At 43.5% G+C, this 12,846-nt stretch overlaps 1 protein-coding gene across 1 annotated transcript in view; it reads left to right on the forward strand.

Annotated features, from left to right (window-relative positions):
* Nucleotides 1-2,626, forward strand: part of ARPC1A (actin related protein 2/3 complex subunit 1A) — a 156,162-nt gene extending 153,536 nt beyond the window's left edge. Inside the window, exon 10 of the mRNA XM_078665051.1 lies at nucleotides 2,259-2,626. Coding sequence (XP_078521177.1) covers nucleotides 2,259-2,297 — 39 coding nt within the window. The 3' untranslated portion in view covers nucleotides 2,298-2,626. The remainder of the gene's footprint in view (nucleotides 1-2,258) is intronic.
* Nucleotides 2,627-12,846: the final 10,220 nt, after the last annotated feature.

Below are 12,846 nucleotides of genomic sequence, written 5' to 3' on the forward strand. Positions count from 1 at the left end.
TGCCTTCCCTGTCCGCTGAACAAATGTGACGCATTTCATTGACTGTTATGCTTATTTACATAAGCAATGTGTTGTAACAAAGGGCATAGATGGGGGAGGGATGGAGAACAGTAGTGTCCACAGATTTTTAACACTGCGTCTGCTTTGCGGGCATCTGTGCAGCAGGGGAGGGATAGAGGAATGGAGCATATATAAGGTATAACGCAACCCCCATTAAGCGGGCGCCGTGCTGAGTTACTTCACAACGGAGCAGCAAATAGTCTGGCAGGCTGTGCATACCTGTGTGGCCGCCATTAGTTACTGCATAAATAAAAGTAAACCTAGTGTGTAAAAAATGAGCGCTGTTCAAAAATAAGAAATTAATGTTTGTGTGGGATGGAAGGGCGGGGCTAAGAAACACGGACACAGATGCCATTGAGCGCAAAATCACTGTGGTACCGCCATTACTTAATATAAATGAAAGGCAGGGCATGAGGAGGGCAGGGCAGGGCAGGACTAAGTAACACCGACACTGGCGAGCTCAAAATGAGTGCGCTGCCATTAAAAAATAAATAAAGGTGCACGCCCATGCTGTGTCGGAGGTGGAAGGAGTCTGAACAAATAATATTCCAAACACACCAGCGAGGAGAGGAAAGTCAGCCATCAGCTGAACAAGAGCACTGCTCGAGGACTGCTGAGCACCGGCGCTGCTCGTGGCCTGCCACATCTTTTCCACTTACCAAACTGGCAACACGGTCCTGATGAAGATCCTGACTAGATGGGATCGAAACGCCGTCCACCCTGCGTACAGCGCGACTCATGGCGCACCCGTAACCTTGGTTCCCAAACAAATATTTGCTATCCATTCATTGATGACGAACCATTGCTTCTGTATATATTGTTTGTCACCTTGCGTCCTTCGCTGTGTTTTCCCACCTGTCACTCGCGCCGTCACTTTTTCCTTCATGAACACCAAGTGCACAAAGCCCCCTTGCTACAACTCTCCTGTATAAAATGTGTTTTTAATATATGATGCTATGTGCACTTTTCAAAATTGATACCAAGACTCTCTTTTTTTCTTTCGCGACCTCTTAATGTCTTGTACATACACGTATATTTGCCTTTTTCATTGAATCCGATTAATCTATTGTTGCTTAAAACACATATACACCAAGATCTCAATCTGGTCTATGGGTTATACTCCTGTTGTTTTTTTCCTATATTGAAAAGATGGGCAGAGCATTAAGTCCATACCTGAATACACCATGTCTTGAACCAGCACAAGCGCTGCCTAGGCAAGACTTAATAAAGTGAATTCATGACTCGTGGGGTTGTTTCCAGGAAGCAGGAGTATTAAGTGAACATATTGATGCTGAGGGCAGTCCATTCAACCCTCAAGTCCTTACTGCAAGGGATTTAATCTCTCTGTTCTGTTTGGGACCAGCACCACTTCAATGTATTACACCTACAAATGGAAGGATTGCTGTAGGTATCTCGAGAGACACTGACAATCTGACCTTGGTCCCGACCAATGAACATCCATATCCGAGCATTTCACGTACCAGGACTATAGAACTCTCTCTCTCTCATAAAAACGTTCAGGTTCTTCAAACATGTTTCATACTGACATTCTTCTTGTTCCTACAGAAGAGTCAGTTTTTACAGTAGATGTTAATTTGGCTCTATGGCTTTATTCGAAGAAGAGTAAGGGTATACATCAAAACAACTGTCTGTTAGTTATGTAGCTGTTAGTACTCGCTTGACGTTCTTTAAACAGACCGTACTTAACATTTGTATCACGTACTAGTAACCATTTCACTTGGGAAAAGGTCCAATGGATTTCTCTTCTGATCTCCAAATATTAACTGAGTTACTGCCCACTGCAGAATATGATGGGGGAAATGCAGCTTCTGCAGTTCATAAGGTGACCGCTCCTATTTCAGTCCTGTTACGTCCCAGGTACAGACATACCATATCTCTTTATTGAAAATTGCCAATAATGGAAAATGAGGATTACAGTCAAGTAACTTTTCCGTACTTTGCTAGGAAAGTGTAAAACTGGTCAGACCTGCGTTAATAGTTCTACCGGTTTTAGTGATTTGGAAAACCACCTTACATCTGAGATTTGTTTATTGCGTAGTAATATGTAGTTTTAAGTTTGTGATATGTTTTGCTTGAAATAATCATAAAATTATAATAAGTTATTTTGCATTCTGAAAATAGCACAACTGCCTATTCGTCAGCATTTTAAATGTATTTATTTCTGTCTTTGTACCTAGACCCTTGAGTCCACCATCCAGGGGCTACAGATCATGTGAAGAGTAATTTGTGGTATCTAGCAAGACAAGACGCTCACAACAAATGTACTTCTTGCACTGCATCCTATTGGGAGGGGATTCATGAAACCCAGAATGAGCACTGAACATCTTCAAGCTTGTTGGGAAATGTACTTTCTAAGCAATTTGATTTGGTGAAATGCATTGGTTTGAGATGCTCCATTTGTTTTTGTTTTTTTGTTTGGTTATATTTCATTGTCTACCAAAGCTGCTCGATAGATAGTCCACATTGGGATATATGAATCACTAACTTAAGGGGAATTTTATGTAAATTGTCTGCTAGAGAATAAAAAATTTGAAAGTTTTCGTTATATTTGGATTCACTTTTCCTTAAAGTGTGCTTTGTGTTTGGAGTCCTTATGTGTTTTCCTTCACTCTGGATACATTTTGTGTTTTTTTGCTCCCATAGCCTGGCGTTTTCCTTTAGCAGTGATTTGTTAAACATTACCCATCATTATAGTTATTTCCATAATTAGTCAGACAACTCATTATTGGCAGGATTAATTTTGCATCTCACTACAGAACACCCCTGTGGGATGACTGTCCTGTAGCTGAACATACCGCAGGGTTTCAAATGCTTATTAAACTTGCCCATCGAGCTGTATGGATTACGCACTATAAGTTCTATCATTCACAATTCTCACATCTCCATAATGGCAGAGTTATAATTGATCATTAAACTGGTTTCTGTCTCTTCATAGTTCCGTATTTTGGGGGGTTAGTGGTAAGGCAGGCGAGAGAAGCTCAACCCATTTACATTTCATTACAGATCGTCAACAATATACAATGACTGCAAGCCAGGAATGGGGAACAACCCTAGTTTACAAATGGCATCTTCCTATACCTAAATGTTAGTTGAAAGTGTAAATTCATAAGTTATTAGAAGTCAATATTCCGATAACTCTAAGCAGAAATATGTACTTTTGAGGAAGTGTTAAATTAACTCTTGCAGTAAACCTAGGTGGACCATACTGTGTGCTTTGGGTAAAAGCTGTGGTAATGGTGGGTTTGATACTACATTAGAAAGTGGTGTATAGGTTGTTTCTAGAAGGATTGCATTTCATAGATGGTTTGAAGTTGTCTCATAGAAACCAGACATGTATGTACTGCTGTACAGTTTATTTATCTAATTTGTGAAACTCTTGAGCCACTGACTGCTTGGTCTACAAAATGCTCTGAAAATGTATGAGCCTCCTAGACCCACTTAGCTTGTTGAACACATCCCTGATTTGCCCCCCTCATCCCTTGTCAATGTGAATGTCTTTTAGCCGTGTTGTTTAGCAGCACATCTGCTGTTCAGCATGGTGGAAAGTTACTGAAAACCCAAACTCCTAGAATGTTGAGCCAACGCAGTTTGTCTTCGTCTCCCATGTTGAGTTTACTGTCCTGCTCTCCTAACACAGGGCTCGAAAAATCAGAAAAATGGTACTAGTCCTGCAGGTCTAGTACCTTGAAAAATCTCCTCGACCTAACTGCGACCTACTTGACCTCCGTCTCTGAAAGTGGAGCAAATGTGACAAGATAACAAGATTTAAAGGTATATTGCTCATTCGCTTTGTGAGCAATAAAAATGCCTTTAAATCTCGTGATCTTGTCACATTTGCTCCGTTTTCAAAGACAGAGGACAAAGGTTAGTTTGTTTTCCTACTCGCCAGAAAGGGTAAGGTGGACCTAAAAGTAGCTCGTCCTCATTAATTTTACCTCGCAAATGCGAGCGGGTGAGTGGGTTTGTTGAGCCCTGTAACACAAAAAAGCACTATTGTGTGGCCTGCACTGGCAGCATCAAAACACTTTTTTCAGTGACTTTCCATCATGCTGACCAGCAGATGCGCTGCTAGACCTGGCTAAAATACATTCACATTGACGAGGCGAATAGTTCAGGCATTGCCGAGATCTGTTGACTTTGCCAATGCTTGTTCAATGTTGACCAGGCCTTGCTGAACAAATGCCGAAGTGATCGTGAGAAACAGTTGTAGAGCTTTAAAGTGAAGCGAGGATGTGTTGGAACGACCAGAGCTGCCGAAGGGAATTGGGGAACTAGGTTCGAATGTTGGAGTTGCCTGAACAGTTTGTGATTCTGGGCAAATCACTTACTCCACCCCCTGCGTATGACAATGAATGTATCATTGTGGAATGTAACTGATGAGCACTTGCGCTCCAATACCATTGGCTGGTGTAGGCACTATGGCAAGACGAAGGACGGAACAAGCACCAATACCATCGAATCGTGGAAAAAAATAAAAGCAGCAGCGACGAGAGAGTTAGTGGGGGGCAGGTCAAACAGGTATTCAGGAAGAGATGGGTAGATGGGCAAGCAACGACGAGAGGGTAGGAGTAAGACATAATGAATGTGGGTACGATACCCTAATTGAAGCAGGATAAATTAAATAAGTGCTGTTTGTGTTTTTAATAACTTTTTAAGAAATTCATTTGTTTACGTACCGGAGCATGAATTTTAGTGGTATGTGTACAAGGGAAATGGCCTTATAACATAAGTACTCCTATGGAGTGCTTGAAAACAGAAAAAAACCGTTGCGCAAACAGGGAGTAGTGTAAGGAGACATGTACTTGGTCTGTGTGCTATGGGAGGGCCAAATACTAGAAGAGTGCATGACGCCTGCATGCCATAACGAATAGCATTAAAGAAATTGAGAGTGACACTGAAGTTTACCAATGGTAAGAGATGAGTGGCCTGGAAGGCCAGAGATAAAACATAACGCATCTTAGACGGTGGATGCGCTACCTAGGCGAGCAGTGCATGTGCTGTCTAGCCAATACCTAAAAATGGTTCGGTGAGGTGCTTACTTTACTGATACTGCCTGTGCCATATTTGGCCTTCCTTCTGCGCTGGCTTTCAAGTCAAAGTTGCTTCGTAGAAGTTGGAGACTTTTTGCCAAGTTGCTGCCTATAAGTTAGACCTCCCCAGGACAACGGGGTTTGAGCTGCAAAAGTTTGCAGCTGAAAAACAGGAAAATTGCTACCTAAAAAGCAAACTTTTTTGGTAATTTCGTGACAGACACAAAAATACTGTCGCCCAGCCAACAAAGCTGCACCACACAGTAAGTGTGAGTTGGAAACTGGATGTCTGCCATAGAGCGTGCAGAATACAGTTTAAAATGTGCACTCCATGGCACCTTCCTGACACGTCGATTCTTCGCGTAACACAATTGCTGCTGGAGTTAAAGCCCACCACACCCTAATCACATCTTAATATAAAGGGGGACGCCGGGGCTACTGTAATATATGTAACAGCCCCCTGTGGCAGAATGTATTTCATGCTGCTCGGTGCAAGAGCCTGGTGCATTGGTGCACAGAGTAGAAAGGTGACTAGGGAGGGGTTAGGAAAACTAAACTGCCTGTGAGCAGGAGAGGGTGGAAAAAATAGTGATAGGGTTGGGTGGGGCAGGGCAGGAAGACTCCTGCCAGGCACGGGTGTGGGGAACAAAACAAGTACAAGATGACTAGTGTGACTACCACATTACTGCTGTGTCCCAGTCTCCAGCAGCATTTTGCTCCTTTTTATGCAGACAGCATCTTGTTGTTGAGGTTCTTGGAGTTGGGGGCAGGCTCTGCCTTCAGGAAGCCCATACAGGTGTTGCAGAACAGGAGAAAGGGCATGATAGCACCTCTGTCCTGCTCAACCCTCCTTTTATTGACCCAGGGCGGCTAGGGGAAACGGGTAGGATGATAGTGCGCCTAGCCTTCTTGTTTCATTCAGCATAGCACAGGATCCCTCTATTTTATAAGGGGTTGCATCAGAATGGAGGTTCCCTTTCCTGATTATTCTTCCCTTGTAACTTGCATCTGTGCCGTGAAGCACTTACCTGGAATGTGGAAATTTATGTAATTGTGGTCCATAGAGCTTGTCCCACAGCTCTATGGAGAACATCATTTCCAGTGTAAAAGATGACAGTCTTTACCCATCGTAGTCCTCCACCTTTTTAGGTCTCGCTGAACCAACGCGCATGCATTCATATTATGCTATTAAAGTACAATTTCGGGACATTTACACAGAATTATATATAATTTGCACAAAATATAATACAGAGCATCGCAGGGCCCAGCCAGAACACACTTAGCCTGAATCAGTGTTTCTGGCCTAGTAGTAGGTGCATTCTGCACCACCCCCCCCTTACTGAGGAATTACCCCAAAAAAAACGGTAATGTCTCCGGTCAGCACTTTTGGAAGGCTTTTCACTGGAAATATGTATTTTAGGTCACATACATGAATCCTGCAGAAAATAATTTACGATTTCCATATAAATCAACCACATTCAACAGCCCTCTGGGTCGCAGCAGAACAAACTGCTAGGAGACCAGAATGGGGCTGCCTCTGACACACGTCTATACCTCACACCATAACTAGCTCAAGTCACAAAAAAAATCCTCAACTCCTTCAAGTCCTCTTAATATTGTATGAATTACTGCACATAAGGCAATTCAGGAACCGAAACTTATTCAGCATACAACAGCATAGCCAACAGGCCTTGCAAAATCCTGTAATGTTTTTATTTATTTATTTATTTATTTATTGAAGTTTTGTATAGCGCTAGCTGGACCCGAGGGTATCAGAGCGCTTCACAGCAAATAGAGAAATGCAATCAAGGCAATAAGCAAATAATACAAGAATCGGAGACGATAGGATGGGAATAAAGCCTGTACACCAACAAAACAACAGCAATAATAACGTAATAAGAGACGGAGTTCGGGGGTGAATCGGTTAGATTTGAGTACCGTAGAGGAATCACATTTCTGCTGTTGTGAGATGGGCTTCTCTTTAAGCACCGGAGCGTTCAAGGAAGAGGGCTTTGAGTAGCGTTTTGAATTGTGGGAAGGAGGCAGTCGTTCTGATATGTGGGGGGATGGAGTTCCAAATCCTGGGAGCGTTCCCCGCAAAGGATTTATTAGAGGTCTTGCGTTTCTGTGATTTCAACGGGATGAGCAGGAGTGTGTTGGAGCTTCTGAGGTTCCTGGATTGTCCAGCCCTTTTGAGTTTAGAGGCCAGGTATTCAGGTTTGCCTGTATACAAGGCTTTATGTGTGAGGCAGGCTGTGCGGAAGTTAGCTCGTTGGTCAATCGGGAGCCATTTGAGTTCTTTGAGCGCCGGGGAGATGTGGTCAAATTTCTTTGTTCCTGTGATCATTCTTGCGGCAGCGTTGAGGGTGGAGTTGAGGGGACCCAGGTGTGACTTGGCTGTTCCAGTCAGTACAGCAATGCCATAGTCAATTCTTGAGAGCATGAGTGCCTGGGTGGCATGTTTCAGATCTTTGGGGGGGAGGAAGGGTTTAATTTTGTAGAGAAGTTTCAAGTTCATGAACGCGCTTTTGGCGGTTTTAGAGATATGCTTCTTCATGTCCAGTTTGGAGTCGAGAGTGATTCCTAGTGATTTTGCTGAGTCCGTTGGAGTAAGAGAGACATTGAGGGCATTTAAGGCTTTGAGCCATTCCACTATTTGTGGGTTTTCATCTTTGTTCGAGATTAAGAGAACTTCCGTTTTATTGTTTACAAATAACGGAACGAGCCACTGGCCCTGTTATGTGATTTTTCTCACCCACCATTTCTATTTAAGTTGAAGAAAAGTCTTCATTTTATGAAGGAAGTGGAAACTTTAATGACTGACTTACAATACATGTTCTATCTAGCTATCGATCGCCCTCCCTCTGTCTATCGCCCTCCCTCTGTCTATCGCCCTCCCTCTGTCTATCGCCCTCCCTCTGTCTATCGCCCTCCCTCTGTCTATCGCCCTCCCTCTGTCTATCGCCCTCCCTCTGTCTATCGCCCTCCCTCTGTCTATCGCCCTCCCTCTGTCTATCGCCCTCCCTCTATCTATCGCCCTCCCTCTATCTATCGCCCTCCCTCTATCTATCGCCCTCCCTCTATCGCCCTCCCTCTATCTATCGCACTCAGTCTATCGCATCACTACAGCATTACTCAGCACCACTCAGGGGCACCACAACATCACTATGCGCTACCACAACATCACTGAACGCCACAGCATCACTCGTCACCATCACATCACTCAGCGCCACCACAGCATCAATCTGTGCAATCATTCAACAACAACTGGTTCAAATATGTTCTCTCAATGTCTCAAGCTTTATTACAAATGTTACAAAAAGATGTTAATATTTCACTTCTGTTTTTGGATTTTTGTCAAAATAAAATACACTGAACATAATCTTCACAAAAGTTATTCACAAAAGTTTAAGCTATTGCCCTTATAAATTACAATAGCTTTTATTTAAGTATTAATTATTAAAAAAAATGTAAAGCCATTGTTATTTGTATTATCAATACATCTAAGTCACGTAAATACAAAACATATTGCATTACAAATGCTACAGGTGTCACATTTGCGAAAGTTAAAACTATTGGCATTGTAAATGACAAAGCTATTAATTTCGCTATTTTCAAAACAAAACACATAAATGCAAAATTTTTCATTTACAATACCAATAGCTCAAACTTTCCTAATGCGAGACCTATTGCATTGCAAATGCTTGTTCAACATTTCCTCCCTAAGACGTTTTTCAGGATTCCTCAGGTCAGAGACGTCTTCATTTTAGGATGTTGGCTCTGAGCGAGAGATATGACGGATGCATGTTTTCATGTTCCCACTAGGAAACCTCTGCAAAAGTACCTTTGGTTCCTGTTCAGTAGGATGCATTTTCCGTACCTTTTCCCCTATTAGAGCTGTGGTCAAACCTGCAAGTTATGGTGTTGGACACCTCTCGTAGGTGTCTGGCTGGTGAAGGAATTTTTACCCTAATATGCTCTAGTACTCGTGCCAATGAATCTTTCTTCGACCTACGCCTTTGTTAAATAGGTGAAAAGTCCTTTTTTCAGGTACTGCAATTCATCTACCTTAGCTCCTCTACAAGTAGACCGGTTACTTTAGGGGAGATGGAATGCCATTTGCCAATTTCGGACACTCCCCATAGCAATTAGATTTCAGGGTATTTTTTAATCGAATGTCTCCTGCTTTTATTTGTTCTAAGATACGTTTTTAGGGCTCGGCCTACGCCTCCTGCGTCAGCAGGAGAGGCGGAGCTCCGAGCTCCTTATGTTAGGGCTTCTGGATCTTGCAGGAAAAATTCCTCAGTGCGCGAGCTTTTTCAGTCATTTTGTTTGCCATCTGCATAGTGATTCGTCTTCGCTGTGCTGTCTTTTTAGTAGCCTTGACGCGATAGGCTATATGTAATTTTTGGTCGCCATTTTTGGCATTTTCTGTGCGGTTATGCGCACAGCAGTCCATTAATTTCAATTAGGAGCTGTCAGGGTGGCTCTGTAATGCAATCCAGATGGTCTGAGCGCGTTCACCATTCAGCATTGCGTTTGTCGGGTGCGCGTTGGTCTGCATCGGTAAATGTGAATTAGTCTTCATCCTTTGTGCTGTCCTTTGAAGAGCTGGCTTGGTGGTGCGCGACAATGAGATAAGAGAGAGTGAGCTGATTGTGCGTGAGATTCTGCAGTCTGTTTGGCGTGCGCCCGGGTTGTTGACATATGTGTGGTACCTGGCCTCAGCTGCTTTGTTTCCATTTCATGGTGTGCGTTGTGCGGGCGGCTCTTTGTATTATCTGTGGCAAGCGCTTTATTGGATGCGTTCAGTCGTTTGGCTCAGCGCAAATTTTTCACTTCAGTCAGGGATGTCTCTGACCTTCATTTTCCTGCGGTCGATAAAAAAAATTACCGTTAAACTTGGTATTGGTAGTATTCGGTACAAGCCTGCTCATCCTTTCAGCCCCCACCGCTCCTCACTGCAGACCCCACCACTGGAAACGACAGGCACAGCACAAGCAGCAGTTCAAGCTTCACTCAGACATACATCAAACAGGTACAGCACAAGCAGCAGTGCAAGCTTCACTCATACATACATGAAACAGGTACAGCACAAGCAGCAGTTCAAGCTTCACTCAGACATACATCAAACGGGTATAACACAAGCAGCAGTGCAAGCGTCACTCATATATACATCAAACAGGTACAGCACAAGCAGCAGTTCAAGCTTCACTCAGACATACATAACACCGGTACAATACAAGCAGCAGTGCAAGCTTCACTCAGACATACATCAAACAGGTACAGCACAAGCAGCAGTGCAAGCTTCACTCAAACATGCGTACATCGATCAAACGGGTACAGCACAAGCAGCAGTGCAAGCTTCACTCATACATACATCAAACAGGTACAGCACAAGCAGCAGTGCAAGCTTCACTCATACATACATCAAACAGGTACAGCACAAGCAGCAGTGCAAGCTTCACTCATACATACATCAAACAGGTACATCACAAGCAGCAGTGCAAGCTTCACTCATACATACATCAAACAGGTACAGCACAAGCAGCAGTGCAAGCTTCACTCATACATACATCAAACAAGTACAGCACAAGCAGCAGTTCAAGCTTCACTCATACATACGTACATCGATCAAACAGGTACAGCACAAGCAGCAGTTCAAGCTTCACTCATACATACATCAAACAGGTACAGCACAAGCAGCAGTGCAAGCTTCACTCATACATACATCAAACAGGTACAGCACAATCAGCAGTGCAATCTTCACTCATACATAAATCAAACAGGTACAGCACAAGCCGCAGTGCAAGCTTCACTCAGACATACATCAAACAGGGACAGCACAAGCAGTTCAAGCTTCACTCATACATACATCAAACCGGTACAGCACAAGCAGCAGTGCAAACTTCACTCCTACATAAATCAAACAGGTACAACACAAGCAGCAGTGCAAGCTTCACTCATACATACATCAAACAGGTACAGCACAAGCAGCAGTGCAAGCTTCACTCATACATATATCAAACAGGTACAGCACAAGCAGCAGTGCAAGCTTCACTCATATATACATCAAACAGGTACAGCACAAGCAGCAGTGCAAGCTTCACTCCTACATAAATCAAACAGGTACAACACAAGCAGCAGTGCAAGCTTCACTCATACATACATCAAACAGGTACAGCACAAGCAGCAGTGCAAGCTTCACTCATACATACATCAAACAGGCACAGCACAAGCAGCAGTGCAAGCTTCACTCATACATACATCAAACAGGCACAGCACAAGCAGCAGTGCAAGCTTCACTCATACATACATCAAACAGGCACAGCACAAGCAGCAGTGCAAGCTTCACTCATACATACATCAAACAGGCACAGCACAAGCAGCAGTGCAAGCTTCACTCATACATACATCAAACAGGCACAGCACAAGCAGCAGTTCAAGATTCACTCATACATACGTACATCGATCAAACAGGTACAGCACAAGCAGCAGTGCAAGCTTCACTCATACATACATACATACATACATCAAACAGGTACAGCACAGGTACAGCACAAGCAGCAGTGCAAGCTTCACTCATACATACAGCAAACAGGTACAGCACAAGCAGCAGTGCAAGCTTCACTCATACATACATCAAACAGGCACAGCACAAGCAGCAGTGCAAGCTTCACTCATACATACATCAAACAGGTACAGCACAAGCAGCAGTGCAAGCTTCACTCATACATACATCAAACAAGTACAGCACAAGCAGCAGTTCAAGCTTCACTCATACATACGTACATCGATCAAACAGGTACAGCACAAGCAGCAGTGCAAGCTTCACTCATACATACATCAAACAGGTACAGCACAAGCAGCAGTGCAATCTTCACTCAGACATGCATCAAACAGGGACAGCACAAGCAGTTCAAGCTTCACTCATACATACATCAAACAGGGACAGCACAAGCAGCAGTGCAAGCTTTACTCATACATACATCACAAGCAGCAGTTCAAGCTTCACTCATACATACGTACATCGATCAAACAGGTACAGCACAAGCAGCAGTGCAGGCTTCACTCATACATACATCAAACAGGTACAGCACAAGCAGCAGTTCAAGCTTCACTCATACATACATCAAACAGGTACAGCACAAGCAGCAATGCAAGCTTCACTCATACATACATCAAACAAGTACAGCACAAGCAGCAGTTCAAGATTCACTCATACATACGTACATCGATCAAACAGGTACAGCACAAGCAGCAGTGCAAGCTTCACTCATACATACATCAAACAGGTACAGCACAGGTACAGCACAAGCAGCAGTGCAAGCTTCACTCTACATGCATCAAACAGGTACAGCACACGCAGCAGTGCAAGCTTCACTCATACATACATCAAACAGGTACAGCACAAGCAGCAGTGCAAGCTTCACTCATACATACATCAAACAAGTGCAGCACAAGCAGCAGTTCAAGCTTCACTCATACATCAAACAGGTACAGCACAAGCAGCAGTGCAAGCTTCACTCATACATACATCAAACAGGTACAGCACAATCAGCAGTGCAATCTTCACTCATACATAAATCAAACAGGTACAGCACAAGCAGCAGTGCAAGCTTCACTCAGACATACATCAAACAGGGACAGCACAAGCAGTTCAAGCTTCACTCATACATACATACATCAAACAGGTACAGCACAAGCAGCAGTGCAAACTTCACTCATACATAAA

This window comes from Lissotriton helveticus, chromosome 10 (genome assembly GCF_964261635.1).
Source record: "Lissotriton helveticus chromosome 10, aLisHel1.1, whole genome shotgun sequence".
Lineage (NCBI taxonomy): Eukaryota > Metazoa > Chordata > Amphibia > Caudata > Salamandridae > Lissotriton > Lissotriton helveticus.